The sequence below is a fragment of the Myotis daubentonii genome, chromosome 1 (genome assembly GCF_963259705.1).
Source record: "Myotis daubentonii chromosome 1, mMyoDau2.1, whole genome shotgun sequence".
NCBI classification, from domain to species: domain Eukaryota; kingdom Metazoa; phylum Chordata; class Mammalia; order Chiroptera; family Vespertilionidae; genus Myotis; species Myotis daubentonii.
Window position 1 is genome coordinate 73,430,742 of NC_081840.1, and position 18,225 is coordinate 73,448,966.

General features: G+C 41.8%; 1 protein-coding gene across 1 annotated transcript in view; it reads left to right on the top strand.

The window, feature by feature from the left end:
* The window catches only part of RYR3 (ryanodine receptor 3), a 546,057-nt gene that overhangs the window by 227,918 nt on the left and 299,914 nt on the right, over positions 1-18,225 (top strand). The window contains 5 exon segments of the mRNA XM_059705681.1: positions 1,188-1,262; positions 3,461-3,539; positions 9,752-9,864; positions 11,009-11,108; positions 14,137-14,230. Of these exon segments, the coding sequence (XP_059561664.1) occupies positions 1,188-1,262; positions 3,461-3,539; positions 9,752-9,864; positions 11,009-11,108; positions 14,137-14,230 (461 nt within the window).

The window sequence follows — 18,225 nt, forward strand, 5'->3', positions numbered from 1 at the left end:
AAATCACTCCAGGCTTTATTACCCAACCTCTGCCTTCTCTCCATGCCCCCGGCTTTCCCCCGTTGCTTGTGGCTCTGATAGAGGGTAGATGCAGGAGAAGTACAGAATCTCAGACCAGGTCCCTGGGCTGTGAATCTGTAGCTCCGAATAAAATGTGGTGCATAAAAGATGCCCTTGAAAATGTTATAATTTCTCTATATGATTAATTTTAATCGTAAGCTTTGGATTCTCTTTGTGTGTGTGTATATTTGGGGATGGGGGGGGGTTGCAAATATTTTTTCCTAAAAGGGGTATGTCATCAAAATAATTGGATCATATCTGAGGTAGGTTAACATGACAGAAAGATTTGGGTAAAAGATTGAAAATGTTGATGCCAAAATATTCTAGAATTTTCTGTAGATTTCAGTTTTCGATGTTATCTGGAAGTGATAGTTTTGTCTCATATCATGTACTCAGTTGAAATGGTTATATGTGGATCCGACTAAGGAAAAAGGTAGGAAGCGACACAGTGGCTTTCTGGAGGGCTGCCTCTTCTCTCATGCCTCCTGCTCCAACAGCCAAAGTGAAGTTACCTGGTGAGGCAGCCAAGGTACCACGATGGTCCCTCAACTGAAGGATCTATTTCTGCAGAATTTTCCCTTTTAAAGCCTCGATGTCCAAGCTATCTCTTGTTGGTGAGATTTGGGTAAATAGGACCGTTTAAGTGAGTGGGCAAAAGGCACAAGAGCCGTGAAGGGAAAAGACCACCAGGCACAGAATGTGCCCACCCACCTGCCCCAAGCTGCCTTTCTATGGCTAGCCTGTAGTTACATCACATTTGTTTCTCTCTCTCACTCTGAATGCTTCTGAGAAGTTTCAAAGGAAGGTAAGGAGTGCCTATCTCATCGCCATGCTGCTCCGGTAGAACAGCCCTGCGTCTCTGCTGATGCCAAGCAGGGGCCCTTTTGGAAGAGAGGTTTGGCCTGACATACCCTCTCCCAAGGATGTTGCACGACCATGGTCATGAGTCTTCTCCCCCGCACCCCACCCCCGCCCGTAGGCTGGCCACTCTCTTCTAGAATGAATTTCTTGGGAGCTTTGCAATGTGTCTTTTCCTTGTAGTTTGTCTTATAGGATTCTTGTGCTTCTTTGCTTTGCGAGAGGCCACAATGGCCCGTGCTGACACTGTCCCTCTCCTTCCCCACCAGGCAGCACAAGGAGGTGGCCACAGGACCCTGCTCTATGGCCATGCGATTCTCCTGCGGCACTCTTTTAGCGGAATGGTAAGCACAACTGGGTGTTCGCTTTCACCATTCCAGGAGGAGGGGAAAGATAAAGAGGGGGGAAAGCACAGGGAACCGGCAAGTGTCTAGATCAAATTAACAGCAGAGGTAACATTGTTGTCTTGGCATTTCCTTCGTATAGCTTACCTCAGTTTGCAATTCTATATTTCATTTGCATATTGTCTGACCCTCTTCTTCCCCACTCCACGAGGGAAAGGACCATGTCTTTATTTAACTAAACCTAATCCCACCAAGTACAGTACTTTGACATACTAGATTCTCAGTAAAGATTTGCTTCATTGATCAAATAAACTATGGGGTAACTGACTTCTGGAGTATATAAGGGTAACCAGCACAGGTGGAAAATCCACCAAATGAAATTTTTGTGAAATCTTTCCTCTTTTACTAGCTAAAGGACATGGGTTGACATCCACTGCCTTCAGTGCTGGGAGAGTTTGAAAGTATTATGTAAATCCAGAGGCAGAAGAAAGCTGGCCAGACTATAGCTAATTAGGGATCTAGACCCCAAATTATCCTGAATGGTGAAAATGTATGTAACTTGAAATTTTTTTCCAAGTTTTAAATAAATTTGTAAATGCCAGACATTGTAGATCTTTGGCAGGGAGTTAAGGAGACTAGTGTGATCTCAATCAACTATAATCTGTGCCAACTCGAGTCACATTCACTCCCAGTCGCTGCCTGTGGCATCCTCACTAGCTATCCGTGGAAGGAAGATTTGTCTTCTTTCTCTGTTCTAATGGAAGCTGTTAAATTCAATCAAGACTTCACTTTCACACATTTACACCTGCAGCACACCGCAAAGTTCATCTCGAAGCTTAAACTATCAAATTGGCAGCGGGAGCAGCAGCTGCCTCTTAAATAATGCATTCATTGCAGCATTTCCTTCCCTGAGCACTGGTAAAAAGTTGACCTTTTCAGCTTGAACGTTCATCTGTTGTAGTCCTTCGTGGCAAAGGACAGAGAACAAAAATGACCAAATGCAAGGTTGTCTAAGCAGGAGATGGGGACATTTAGAGAGTGGGGAAACTTTGTACCCAGACAATCTCTAGGACTAAAAGGTGATGATTTTTCTTTCAGAACCTGGTGCTTATCCATAAGGGAAAATAAAACCTTAATACCTCTCTTTTTCTACCTACATACAACAATCAAAACCTCAAACAGCACACTTTCCCTGGCCTTAAAAACTCAGGCTAACATTGTAGTAGAGATATGAAGGCCCATGTTATTTATCATTAGATTTACTGCCCTTCCAGAAAATCCCACTCACGGTTAACATAAACGCTACACTGCTCCTTTACGAGCAGCTCTGAGAACAGAGCCTGTGAAACATGCCTCCACACAGTGCGGTGCCTCTTCATCTCCTGCCTGCAGAGACCTAGGAGTAGAACCCAGAAAGCACTTTCCAAGTGCATGTCTGCCTCCCAGGCTAATCCTAAGGTCAGCCGCTGGGCCTGCCAATAGAGGAAATGGGGAACAGGCCAGGGTTTTGTTTTGTTTTTTCCTTTTATTAAGTTATTTTAAAAATCATTGTTAAGTTTTGCATGCCCATGTAGTTTTATAATTGGAAAAATATAGACATTATTTGAGATGTTTTAAAGTTTGCAGGAAATTTGAAAAACAGGAAATAAATAGCAGTGAAGGAATCATCATGGTCTGTGCCTCTGTCCAGAGATAACTTCTGCTCAGTTTCCTTTAGCCTGGTTGCTAGGCATTTCAATTTTGCATATATGTTAACCCTACAAATATGCTATTTTGTATTTGTTCCATGCTGTTACACAATCTTGATAAAAGCAGTTAATGGTAACATAATAGACCATAAAAGGAAGTACCAAATTTGATCAATCCTTCTATTACTGTTGGTCATTTATGTTCCATTTATATTATTTCCAGTGTAAAGGTTTCTCAGAGTGTCTTTGAACTAAAGCATACCTAATATGTCAAACTTATCTCTACAACATATAGTCACATAAGCTAAGTCACAGGGTCACCAGACAAGAACGTCTTTGAGGTTTTAAATATATTGTAAAAGTGTATTTCAAAAGTATTATAATAATGAACAAGGTAAGCCCTTTTTACAGTAGCTCAATGTTGACATTGACAACTGGGAGCCAACTAGCGTTGAGATGCCAAGCCCTGATGAAGAGTATGACTTCACGAGCATCTGTCTTGTTTCACAGTATCTAACATGTTTGACTACATCAAGATCCCAGACAGATAAACTTGCCTTTGATGTAGGCCTACGGGAACATGCCACAGGTAAGTCCACATTCCCATATCTCCTGCTCAGTGGGGTCTCGGGAAGGATACAGAATATGTTACTCACTTGGGATTCCAAACCAACTAACCACTGGAGTCAAGAAATAGGTCTGATAAAATGTTGGAGAATGATGAAGCATGCATGATGGAAACATAGGAACTAAGACTAAGAGAACATGATGCTTTAAGCACTGTCTGTCAGTCTCAAAGAAAAACAGTTTTATAGGGTTAAGTAGTGAAAATAAATGGTGAAGTTATTCCTGATGAGGACCAATGGTAATAACTGCTAAAAGCACAGATAGCACAATAAGGCTTCAATAATGTAGTAGAGGGTCCAGATCAAAGGAGGAGTCCCATTTTATTCTGCTGTGAACCAGCTATTTCTACAGAAATGTTCTCAAATGTTAGTCAGTGACATGGCCATCATGGTTTTTATCATTCCAGTGAATCAACTTTATTATCATTTACTTTATATTTTCTTTAAATTTTTACTTACTTTTATACTTACAATTTTAGAACTGCTTGCCATAAAAAATAAATATAATGAAAAGAAGCTCATGTCATTAAATAATTGAAGCATTGTTGTCAGATATTAGAAACGTGTTCATGATATAGAAGTTCCAAATTTAAACTTTTTTCTTTTTTAAATAGAAGGTTTAAAGGAGTAATAAAAATAATATAAAGTTCTCACTATATGATTTAATGTTGCTTAATTGTTTTTTACCACCAGCAATATACATCATATACTTATTTTTAGTTTAGTCACAATATTGACAGTCAAGGTAACGATAGTTATTTATTTATATTACAGTTATAGTATCAAAGAAAGGTCTGACTTGCTGTGGGTTATTCCAAAGACCAATGGAGCAGTGGATAGGAGTTGAGAGGAAGTATATTTCACGTCAGTGAAGGAAACCATTTTCTAATACCTACAATTATTCAGCGGAGGAGCAGCTGGCCTCGGCATGTAGTGTGCTGCCTGCAGCTGGAAACATTCATGGGCAATCTGAGCATCTGCCAAGGGCATTACATATGAAATTTCTGCTCAGTTTAGAAGTTAGGCTATGTCCCAATCCGGATTCTTGGTTGAAACCAGCAGAAACTGAGTCAGGCTATCTCAAGCAGAATGAGAATTTACTGGGAAAATGTTGGGTAGAACCGCCCTAACGCTGAAGCCCCAGTCTTGGAAAAGGGGCAGGAACAAAGAGAGACCAGGGAGGAGAAACAGCCTCGGTCCCATGGCAGAAAGACTCTTCCTGGATGCAATCTCTAACATCATAACATTTTCCCCAAAGGAGGAGGAAGAGATCATTGTCAGGTAGCCAAAGAACAAAAGTCCATGTGATGTTCTAAAACTGTCAGTTCAGGAGGGAATGATGGAGATTGTCTGATTTTGCAAATGATGTAGACAAAAACGCTGGAGTTTAAACCATGTGTAACTGCTGTTTCTGTATCAGACACAGTGGTGTCTAAGAATGCCTGAGGCGAAACCCTTGCTCTCCTCCTATTTGTACAAAGCAAAAAAGTGGGCCTGCCTCAGCTCATTATATTTTTCCCCTAAAATAAGGATATTTTTGAGTTTGATTTAAGGTTGCTTTGTTTTCAGCTAAAGTGTTATTCTTAAAATACACCTTCCTCTAAGTATCCGTCAACATTCTCTGAAAATTTTAAATTGAGTGAAGTACCGCATTCTGAATGGAAGTTGGCCTTTAATATAAGCCAGCTGTCAGTCTTGGAGCACGTCATCAGAAAAGTTATGAGGTCACTCTATTTACATCAATAAAATGACTTTAGACTTTTTCAGAGTTGGGAAGAAAGTGAGAAAAACTTTCTATTCATGTGTTCAGGAAATCTATTTTTTTAAAATATTAGAGCCTCCAATAAAAACAGAGGGAAGTTTCAGCAGATATTACCCTGAAAATTCCTAAAAACAGATATGATTTGAATTCTGCCGACAGATGAACACATGAGCCAACCCACGTTCAAGTTGGCTGATCAGAAGCTGAGTTTGGCAGAAGACAGGTGGAAAAGAGTTGACCAGGTGTTCACGAAAACCTAGAGCCTTTTAAAATAATTTATTTTACCTCTCTCACCCAAATCCATTTCAAACTCATCCTTGAAGAAGGCCAGCTTGGTATTTGTGAGGGAGAAGGAGAATTCGTGTACAGCGCAGATAAATTTGTGTTGCCTGGGGAGGGACTTCTCATTTCAGGAGGAGATTCACTCAGAATCCAACAGAGTGCCATTCTGTTTCCTGCCAGGTCATTCTCTGAATGCACCTTTGGTTCAGAAACTTCTTCTGAGTTGAAAACAAGTAAATGCTCAATAGTTCAGTTTAATCTCTAGGAGAATGTGAGGAGAAGTTTGGAGGCAGTTTCTTGAACAATTCTAGAATTCTCACTACGTGGAGGATATTAAATAATTTGACTTAGTTAAAATAACTTGTGATCATTTTTCCCTTGGTTTTCCCTTGGTTTTGATTACTGAGTTCTTTCTTTTCTCCTTTGGAGGGTTTTTGTTGTTGCTTGTTTTTAGCATTTAGACATAATTGTAGAATTAGACTTAGGAGGAAATAAATATGAAAAAAAAAACAGGACTTTTAGTCTTTTCCTTGTATGTATTTTAGGGTCATCACCTGGCCCATATCCTATTGATTCTGGGAACAGCCCTGACCATTGAGCTGTTCTCAGGAGAGGGCAGGAGAACGAGTAGACTCTTTGCCCATGTGCCTACTTAAAACCTACTTTATCCTAAATGCCCTTGGTGGCCCAGACTACAGAATAGATACAAGTATCACATTTCCCTGCAAATGTAGAGGTCAACCTCTTTTGTCACGAAATTTTAAATTTAATCAAAGTATTATCTACATATAGTTTAAAGAAATAAAGAGTCCTCCTATGCCCATTGAAAACATCAGTCTCCTGCCCCACCCATCCCTGTTTTGGATTCCTGCCTCTTTCTGGGGCATCTACTTTCAGTTCCTCCGGTATTGGTTAGCATTTGTTTATGAATAACACTAGAGGCCCGGTGCACAAAATTTGTGCACTCAGAGGGGGGGGGGTGTCCCTGAGCCTGGCCTGTGCCCTCTCGCAGTCCAGGAGCCCTCGGGGGATGTCCAACTGATGGATTAGGAGCGGGCCTAATCCAGCAGTTGGACATCCTTAGTGCTGCCTTGGAGGCGGGAGAGGCTCTTGCCACCACCGCTGCGCTCACCAGCTGTGAGTCTGGCGTTTGGCTGAGTGGCACTCCCCATGTGGGAGTGCACTGACCACCAGGAGATAGCTCCTGCATTGAGAATCTGCCCCTTGGTGGTCAGTGCGCATCATAGCAACTGGTCCTTCCACCGTTTGGTCAATTTGCAGATTAGTCTTTTATGCCTGCGGGATTGGGCCAAAACCAGCTCTTTGAAATCCCCCACGGGTCCCGGATTGCAAGAGGGCACAGCCAGGCCGAGGGACCCCACTGGTGCACCATTGGGGCTGGGGAGAGATGCGGGACATTGGCCAGCTGAGGAGGGACCGCGGGAGGGCTCCAGGGTGTGTCTGGCCCATCTTGCTCAGTCCTGATCAGCCAGACCCCAGTAGCAAGCTATCCTACTGGTCAAAGCATCTACCCCCTGGTGGTCAGTGAAAGTCATAGCGACTGGTTTACTGGTCGACTGTCCCCTGGTGATCAGTGCATGTCATAGTGAGTGGTTGAGCGACCTTAGCATATCATTAGCATATTATACTTTGATTGGTTGAATTGACAACTGAACACTTAGCATATTAGGCTTTTATTATGAATAACATAATATACTACTTAGTTATTCTTTCCAGATTAGGGATTATTTATTGATGATTCCAAATGAATAATAAAAAAACAACTCTTACCTTCCACTCTTTCCTGTCTTCCTCCTACTCTCCCAATATATTTATTCACATGTAACTACCACATCAACATTAACTACTTATATTGCTATAACTGTGACTTTTATTTGTAAATGAAACTCATTATATACTATGCTCAGTTCACTTTTTTATTTTTGAGTTTTCTGGTAGTTAATAATTATCTTATTTGTTTGTTTTATTTTCTGTAGCCCAATCATTCATACATATCTAAACTATTCCATAGAACTGACACTCTCCCCTGGTTAGATTCCATCTCATTCCATCATCCAGAGAATTTCCTTTGCCTCTTTCCTAGATTCCATATTTACAGGATTGCCTGTTTTTCTCCCTCCTGGTTGAAGCCCATTATCTAGTAGCTTTTACAGAAAAGATTCATGGGAGGTCAGTTGCCATCTAAAGTTTCTTAATTTCACCTTCACAAGTAATTCATAGTATTTTACATTGGAAATTTTATTTTTCTCAGCACCCCAAAGGTTTTTGTCTATTTTCTCCTAGTTTATGGTGTGGCTGTTAATTTCTAATCCTTTGTGTGTGACCTGTTTATATTTGGGGGGCGGGGGGGCATTTGGATCTTCTCTTTTGCCCTGAGGTCAGAAATGCCACAATGGTCTGGCTGCACATGGGATCCTTTCTGTTCTAAGTCTCACAGGAATGGACCCTGGTGTGGGTCTCTCTTCTCCACTATGCTAGGCACTTCCAAGGCCATTCCAATCTGAAAATGCTTCTCTTTCAGCTCTGGGAACATTTTAACAGTATTTCTTTGTCAATTTCCTTCCTTTTCTCTGTTCTTGTTTCCTGTATCCTGGAAATTCTCTAGAATGGTTTTCTAATTTTATTTTCTTTCCTATTTCTGTTTTTCTTCATTCTTTTTTGAGGGAGAATTGTTCCACTTGATCCTATAATCCCTTATTTCTCTCTTTTTTGGGATTAGAGAAGTTTTTCTCTAACGGGAGCCTTCATGGATACATTCATTGTTGCTTCATTAATGTACTTTTTCTTATCTCTCTGAAATTATTATTATGAGATTTTTAAAAAAGTTTTTTGGCTGCCTGTAATCTTTGTTTTTTTTCCAAGTCCCTTTCCCCCTTTTTGTTTTGCTCCTGTCATTCATTTCAGCCTTTCCTCAGATGCCTTTGTCTCCATTCAGGTTTAGATCAGGGCAGTAAAAGCTGACTGGGAGCTCAGAGTGTGTGGCTGTGACTTGCCATCCCTTAAACCTCACCTCAGGTAATCCAGATGGGACTGACACACATACCTGGAGGCACCCAGACAGCAGTATCTTTTATATTGGGGATTAGGCTTCCTTAAAGAGTAATCCTAAATTTGTGGGGGTTGTGGGGGAGGTGTTCAGCATCACAACTAGCTGAGGGTTGGAGTTGAGGGACAGAGGCAAAGAGAAGGGCGCTGGGGATTACTAATCAGGACATGGAATTTTAGTTATTCTTTCTCTTCAATATTCTTTACTTCCTTGTTTCACAGCCTGGTGTTTCCCAAACCAAACTTCTAATGGTTTGTCATTCCTTGGGTTGAGCTTCCAGTCTTCTGTGGGTAGAGGAAGAAGAGTTACCTATCTGGCTGTACAGGACAGAAAAAAATGATGCAGGGGGTTAAATGTTCCTTTAAAACTTTCAGCCAGTCCTCCTGTTTTCAACCCCCTTTTCTACTGTTGCCTTCACAGTAACAGTTACCTCCAATTCTAGAGACTTTCTGGAAAATATGCAACAGGAATGGCCTTATTTATTAAGATTGGCTTCCCACCCATTTTCTTCCCCAAAGACTTGAGTTTTAGTTTTCTCTTGGCTAAACACCATCAATCTGCTTTCTTTTAATCAAAATGTTAATTTCTCTTTGTTGCTGCCAACTTCACACCTATCTTAGTTCCTGTATATCTAGGCCTTTTGAAAATCTCTCATCATTCGCAGTAGAAATACTGATGTTTTAGTAGAATGTATGGAGATATGGGGCAAAGATAAAAGTCTGGAAGTGATCAATCGTCCAATGAAGTCAATTCTTAAAGCAAAGAGTTGTAAGTGCCTGTGAAGAAAGCATTTTTCTATACGTATTTAAAATACTCAGGATCCTGTAGCTTCTGGCCTCCAAGACTCTTTCCCAACATTGTCTCTAGAGGAAATTAGAATGATAGATTTGGCAAACACAGACATGGGGTTGACTGGAATGCTTACAGTTAAATAGAAATTGAGGTCTGGAGGGGGGGCGAGGAGAGAGATTGTGTGTTTTCCTCATCAGGGAAAACAGTGAGGGATATAATTAGAGACAGTGGCTTCTATGAAGCAATGACTAACTCGAGGAGTCTCTATGTAGGAGAAGCCTGTTGGTGGACCATACATCCCGCTTCCAAACAGAGGTCCGAGGGAGAAAAAGTTCGAATTGGAGATGACCTCATCCTCGTCAGCGTGTCCTCTGAAAGATACCTTGTAAGTACCTCCTAACACAGGCATCTTTCATTCTCAGAATATTTTCCTTTAGGAACGGTTGGTCAAGGAGAACAGAGCCATAGCAGGTTGCACAGGATAAGACAGGCGCCTGTACCTAGTGTACTTAGAGGTGATTAAATCCTCTCCCCTGCCAGGTTGTCTAAGAGCCTGGAATTGAACTGTGAGTTATCCTTTCAGCATAAGGTAGTTTGCCGGCAAACTCTGCTAAATTGCCCCAGGGACCTCCAGAGACAGCTAACTCTTTAGTTGCCATTACTGTGAATTTATCACGTTGCTTAGCTCTTGTCCAGTGAAGAACAAGCCTGAAAGAATGGGATATAAGGAAATAAGCTTATGCTGGAGACAGAAAGAGAATTTGAAGTGTTTCAGCATGTGAGATGTCATAGTGGTTGGAAGATGCAGGTGAGATTTTACACCTGGGAATAGGTAATAGGCAAGCATCATTGACATCAAGCCCTTGGCTGGTGGGGAGGAGGGGTACATGTGTAGAATATCTGAAGATCAGAGAAATACCAAAGGTAAGTTTTGAAGCTTCTTCATGCCAATCCTGTTAGCAGATTTTACATTGCCTAGACCAGCCGTGGGCAAACTACAGCCCGCGGGCCGGATCCGGCCCATTTGAAATGAATAAAACTATTGAAAAAAAAGACTGTACCCTTTTATGTAATGATGTTTACTTTGAATTTATATTGGTTCACACAAACACTCCATCCATGCTTTTGTTCCGGCCCTCCGATCCAGTTTAAGAACCCATTGTGGCCCTCGAGTCAAAAAGTTTGCCCACCCCTGGCCTAGACCAAAGACTGAAGTAATTTTTCCCATTTGTGAGTTTCTGTATCCTACCAACAATAAACATTTTATAAATTCCTGTTGAATCAGGGATCCAGCTAAAGGGATGAAATCAACATTTGTCACATCTGTAGCTAAATGTTTCCTCTTCCCTGAATAAAGTGTCCCACTTTGAAGCCCCTTCTAGATTGGGGAGGAAATCTTTCACAGCTATATAGACAGAGTCGGATGACACCAAGGCTGTTTAACCCAATCCTTGAAATTCCAGGTGAGTGGCTTCTGTCAGGACTGGCCAAGTGATTTAAAGGCTGTCTCATCTTTGTTTCTGCCACAGCATCTCTCCATATCCAATGCTAACATACAAGTGGATGCCTCCTTTATGCAAACACTCTGGAATGTACATCCTACGTGCTCAGGAAGTAGCATCGAAGAAGGTGTGCTTTCTTTATGCATGCAGCCCTCAGCCTGCCAGTCTGTCCTGTGCTGCCCATACTGACATTTTCTGCTGCTTCCCAGCCCCCACGTGATTGTCTTGACCCACAGTGAGCATGACTTGAGTTCACCTGAATTCCTTTCTCTGATGTTGGTGTGGATTATTTTCTGTCCTGATTTCTGATGACATGAGCTTTCCTGGAACTATTTTTGATCCTTGGAGTCCACTATTATTTTAGCACTAGATGCATTTAGGACTCGGATATGCATTTTCCCTCACCAACTGACTTTTCATTTTTATTTATGGTTATAGTTACAAGTGTACAGACTAAGCAACTTCAATTTTAGAGGAGGTTATTTGCCAAGAAGGTGGTGGTGTTAATATTGCTTCCCAATACATCTCTCCATACAGGTGGGAGAAAGACTTTCTCTCTAAGAAAAGTACGTTTGGCCATTTGTTTCTACTTGTACTTATGGAAGGCCATTTAACAATAATAAATGAAATATATTCTCTGTACTTTATTTTTCCCTTGGAAGTAAGATCATCAAAGTCTATTCGACATACCTTATTTCTTGGAGCCAAACTCAATGCACCTTTCAAGCTATGTAATAAATATACTGGCCTTACCTCCCTCATGAGCAGTATCACATTTGGGCAGAATAATCAAATGCCAATGACCTGTAGGTTATCACATTACATTGTAACACTTTAGAGCAAGATCGATTTTTTAAAATACTCATATCACAGACTTTAACCCTGTTATTAATCCTGAGCCTAGTAGTTTCAAATTGGGAATGCCCTCCTGTGACATGATGTTTGACAGTGGTAAGCTGAGAGTGGCAAGGCGATGCCCCAGTTTCAGATGGCATCACAGCTAAGCTGAATAATCAGGAGACAACAGACTTTTACCTCTTTCGGTGACTTGTGGCAGGCTTTGAAAAGGCAGGGTATGTTTACCCCCCTTGTTTTATGCAAAACTTAACCCACCACCCTATGTTGATTGTCAATCATTCCCTTTCTAAGAGGAATCAAGGCACTCTGGTTTAAATCTTCCCCAATGAAGTTTTGACTGAATCTTCTCAATGTTAAATTTTTCATGATTACTGTAGGAATAAAATTATTTTCTAGGCCCAACAGAGGGCTTGTGGAAATTAATTAAAAAGTGTTTGCAAATCATGTCAGAAAGGTCCTTATAGAAGTATTAAGTACCCGAGGGTAGCTCATCACTGGTGTCATCTGGGCCTGCAGACAATTGCCTATCAGCATCCCCTGGTGAGAAACACACTCCAGCCCTTGAGAGTGTAAGTGACCCTCATCAGGGCCCTTATTTCTTGCCTATCACCCTGCATATTTCAATTAAGAGACGTTGTGATGTACCAGCACTTGGCAGTTTTCTCCATGTGGATAGAATATTGATTGGAGGCGCCTGAGGACTGTAAATGATGATCTCCAAGTGGGCCATGGCCTCACCATCATGAGACGATGGAAAATTTAATTAAGGGAATGATCATAGATGATTTTACTTTTCTAAATAAATTGGCTATTAAGAATTCCCTTACAGTATATTATGAATTATATTTTTGTAGTTGTTATTTCCTCACACAAGGATATTTTTTCCATTGATTTTTAGAGTGGAATGGAGGGAGGGGGAGCACAGTGGAGGGAGGGCAGGAGAGATAGAGAGAGAGAGAGAGAGAGAGAGAGAGAGAGAGAGAGAGAGAGAGAGAGAGAGAGAGATGTGAGAGAGACTCATCAATTGGTTGCCTCCCGCACACACCCTGACCGGGGCCAGAATCAAACCTGCAACCTTGACCAGGAATCAAACCCATGACCTTTTAGTGCTACGGCTGACACTCTAACCACTGAGCACATGGGCCAGGCATGAATTATCTTAATGCAAAAAATGATGCAACTGGAAATAGTACAATAAGTTAAAGAAAAGTTGGAAAAATATGTTTGAATGTTTGGGGAAGTTTAAGAAAACTTGCCTTGCCTGGATGGAAAAGTGAAAGGGAATATCAGCCTGTCCCTGCACAAGATACACAGCTAACACTTTTCTCCTCTGGCATGACTTTTCATTCCTACTGTTTTCATACAACACCCAAAATAGTTTGACCAGCCCCTAGAGTGAGCTAAATATGTGATTTTTTAAAAAATGCAAACATTGAGCATATTAAGTTCACATATCTTCTGAGAACAGACTAGCCTGGAGAATTGTTTAACTCAGTGGGATAAAAAATGTCCATTTGTTTTTGCAAGGTAAAGCTCAGACTGGGGCCCCTCTCTTGCTGCTCTGTGCTTTGAACTAAGGCTCAGAATTTATTCAAAGACTAATTGGTCATCAGGTCCTTGAATCTCATTGTCTCCTGTCCATCTCTGAGCTCCATGGCTATTCAGATTCCTTTTCTTATTCTAAAGCTCAGAGCTCTTTGATCATGCATCTATGCTTGTCAACTCGGGAAAACCAGAATGTCTTTCTGCCTTCCCCTCCATGCGGTAGGATTGGTGTCCAAGTTTGATCTGTGTTTGTTAAATGCATTCCAAAGCTAGCTTCTCCTAAGGCAACTTTTAATAACAGTTTGCTGCTCCCTTCCCAGCACCTTCTTTCTTTCCCAGCGACCTGATTTGGATTTTGCCACAGAGCATACACAGTGAAATTGTAAGGGCCTGTCCAGGGTTTTGGTGTGGAATCATCACAAGCAATTGGAAAATCCTTATCTCCTTAACAGTAGCAGCTCAATTTTCCTTTTGGTTTTTAATTATATGAGTTGACACTATTTTCACCTTATCTTTTGAGGTTGGACTTGCTCATCCCTGAAACCCTATTTAACTTTCAATGTCAGAATTGTTTTGACATTCTTGTCTTTTCTGCCTGAGGCCTGAATTCATGGAATCTGTAATTTCCTAAATGCTTCTCACTTGGTGTTTTTCATAACTGACTCAGACCTGAACAGATTTACCCTTTTAAGCATGGTGTTCTCTTTATTAAACTTGGCATCAGTTCATGGGAGAATATAATTCTCTTATAGGATACCTACTTGGTGGGCATGTAGTACGTCTTTTCCACGGTCATGATGAGTGTTTGACGATACCATCTACGGACCAGAATGATTCCCAGCACAGGTAAGCCAATAGCTCCCTCCTCCTCCTCCTCCTTCTCCTCCTCCTCCTCCTCCTCCTCCTCTTCTCCTCCTCCTCCTCCTCCCTCTTTCCAGTCTCAGATGACTCACGCTGAAGCGCTTGCATTTGGAGGTGGCCACAGATGAATTCTGTAAGTGCTGGTCAATAGCAAACTCCACGTCAGCCATGGGATGCAGTTTGTAAACAAGAATGGCAGGACACTAGAGCTGACTCACAGGTACATAGGTACACTGCTCCTTTGGCAAGTAGTTCTATTCTTCTCTATCCTTCATTTTCTCTGGTGGCTCCTGTCACTGAGGAGTTTCTGGTAGCATTCATTGGAGACTGAAGAATTCATTTTGGCAATGGAAATTGACCTAAATATTCTAGTAGGTCTGTGCACTAGCACAAATTATCCACCTGGCTCTTCACAGGCAGATCATCACTATCATTCCCCTTTCATGAGCTAAGTAACTAAGGTGGAGTTTGGGGATTCCCTTTTGCTTATTACCAAATAGGATTCAAGGAAACAAATGTCAGTATCCAACAGGAGCTGGATTCAGCACAGGGATGGTGCCAAGGGCAACATGGAGAGGGTGATGCTGAGGGTGATGCTATCTTTGGTCCTCTAGTTGACCCCTCAGTGGACATATTTTAGAAATCCAAACCTAACGATGGAAGGTATTAATACAGGTCTTAAATTCATACAGAAGAGTGATTTAGTATTTAGTTTATCATCAGAGGAAAAGAGCATAAAGAGCTTGTCCCCTGCAACTATAGAAACCTTATATACATATATTTTTAAAAATCAAATCTCAGATCAAATTAGACTGAATTTGAGGCTGCATTGAGTCTAGTATCCTGGTGGTAATACATTCTTTGTTTGTGTACCATGCCTATGGGAACCATGTCAGCTGTCTCTTTCACTTTATTAGAAACATGGACCACATCCACACAACTTGGAAATCACCTCAGTCAGGCTCCTACCTAAAGGTCACACACTGGCCGATGGGAAATGGGAACCTAGAAACTAGAGCTGCAGATGCTCCATCCAGGGCTCATTCCTTATTTGATGCAGTAAAGGACCGCCGGGAGCAATGAGCTTGAACATATTGTTATACGTCTTAGAAACCATCCATGGGCAATATGTATCCCTGATTGTTCCGAGTCTCTTCCTACTTGTTCTGTCCTCTGAATACCCCTTCTTGGGAACCAGATGTGACACAGAAACCAGAGCAGTGTCTAGGACAAACAAAGCACAAACCTATCGCGAATGCCTGTTTAATTCACTCGCTGCCTCCTGGCACTGGTCCAACGGTTAGGCAAACTTGATTTCCCTTGGAATTCAGGACTCCGTGCTCTGCACAATGTCATGTGATCTTATTCGGTTTCAATTTCTTTACCCTACCTTTAAACAGTGAATTATGTAGTAGCGCACGTACGGTCTCTTTAATATTTTATTCTGCTGCATCAGGGGAAAGTTTGCAGGCGGATAAAGAACTGAAGCTTTGTGGGTGCGTTTTACAGTTACACCTGAGATGGAATATCCTAGTGCTTTCTTCTCGTACCTGTTCTTTTAAGAATAGGAATTTTGGGAAAGTTAAATACTAACTTTGCACATGGCCCTTTGACCCCACTCCACCCCCACACCTGTCATTAAGTTTATAGCCATGTTAGAAGCAGCCTGTGCAGAAACTATACTGCTTAGAGAAGCTCGTCATTTGGTGAGCACTCCATTCAGGTGGTTCAACCAGATCCTGGCAACCAGAAACGGCTGGCAGGTATTTGAAAGGAGGTGCTAGGGAGAGTGAAACAGATGGAAAGGATTCCCAAAGTGGGCCCCTGAAGCAGGCGCACATGCCCCCATTGAAATGAGAGTGAAGGCGGCCCTCCCTTGGCTGAGGAGTCCATGAGATCTAATTTGTATTTTGGGTAAAAAAAGAAATTCAGATGAAAATAAGAATGATACATCCATTTCTCTGTAGGAAAGTATGAAGGGGTTGAGGCTGGGGTTAATAATCAGTTTTTTATTGTACTGGAACCTGAGTTTTTGTGTCACCTGGTCTCTTAATCAAAATGGGAAGCCTTGGCAGTATTTGATGTCTAGGTAAGGTGAGTGAGAAGCCGCCTGGTTGTCTTATGTCATCAGGTAAAGTCTCAGCACTGGCTGGGATGGCCAGGAAGACTGAAATCTGAGAGAGCACAGTAAGGATCTCATGCAAGTGACTGCATTGTAATGGGGCTGACTTTCAGGAGGAAGTCATTTCTGTTCCCTCTGAAGCCTGAGAGCAGAGTCAGGCTGGATAGAGAGGTCGATTGTCCCAGGGTGCAAACCCAAAATCAACCTGGCTTTCTGAGCTCCGATCCTTGGCTCTGCCTCTGGCTTGTCAAGCACCCTGGGGTAAGTCAAGTAAGCTATTGAAGTCAAAGCTAAGCTGACAGCCAAGCTTTCAAAAGCACCTCAGCTTACCACCCACTCTAGTCCCCTACTGGGGTAATTGTTTTAGAGAATGGGAACAGGTTGTTTCAACCTCTGTAACCTTGAGAGAATAAATGGAACACGTCACCTGTATTTTCTCGGTGGGAAGGAGGAACCTTCCAGAATTCTTTAGAGGTCAGAAGGAGAGTGTTCTCTAATATCAGGGGATCCGCTTTATGCTCTCCTCCTTAGAGACCCTCTAGCCCTCACTGAGAGGGAAAAGCATTAGTGAAAATCCCAGCATGTTGTCTTGTGTGGCTGGGAGGGTAGTGTTGTATCATTACAATTCTAGGCATGGCCCAGAGACACCTGGGGTGGTGGAGCAAAAGGTAATGTAGGATTTCTTTCCTAATATTTACTATGTGTTTCCTGATAATAGGTACATTTGAAAAAGATTTTAGAATGACCTCTATCATCCCACCACCCAGAGTAGCCAGTGTTAATATAATTTTTCATTATATCACCATACCATTAAAGATGTTTTTCTATGCATGTATAAACATCGAAATTTAAACAAAATTTGGCTTAACCTACAATGGATAATATTTTGTACACCTTGGAGCATCTTTGGGCACATCTATAACAATAAAAGTGTAATATGCTAAGTAGACCAGACAGTCGAACGACCTTCCAGACGAAGTCTCGGCAGTGGGGGGGGCCGAGGCAGAGGCGGTTAGGGGCAATAAGGCAGGCAGACAAGTAGTTAGGGGCAATCAGGCAGTCAAGCAAGTGGTTAGGGGTGATCAGGCAGGCAGGCAGAGTTGTTAGGGGGCAATCGGGCAGGCAGGCAGGTGAGTGATTAGAAACCAGCGGTCCTGGATTGCAAGAGGGATGTCTCACTGCTGGTTTAGGCCTGATCCCTGCCTAAATTGGCAGTCAGACATCCTCCGAGGAGTCCTGGATTGTGAGAGGGTGCAGGCTGGGCTGAGGGACCCCCACCCCATGCACGAATTTTGTGCACTGGGCCTCTAGTTGATTAATAAAAGACATTAAGTTCGCACAACTGTTCTGTGACTGAAGTGTCTTCATTAGACTATTAGATGAGAAAAACAGTGCACTGAGAGCTGAAGGGACTTGATCGAGGTCACACAGCTGACAGACTCAAATTCAGGTTGCCTGACTCCCAAGTCCTATATTTTAACTATTTTATAATTATGCTGCTATGTTAGAGAAAAAAAATTACACATTTTCTCTTCACCTCTATAGATTACCTATTCTCAAAAACCTACATCAAGTTTCTTTGGGGAATTGAGGCATCCAGTTGATATGTCCAAATCTTCTATGGCAGAGAAAGGACATAACTTGGCGAACTTAAGTGCAGTTAAATTATCAGTCTTAACCTAAGGTAATGAGATTCTCAAAATGTGTCTGGATTTAGAATACCAGGTAATTCAGGGACAACTAGAATAGTTTATTTAATTCTCCATAATCTGTGATACAGATAGGTTGGTCCTTATCATACAGAGTGAAAAGCAGATTTTGCTAATTATCAGGTAAACATCAGGCAAACCCAGATGTC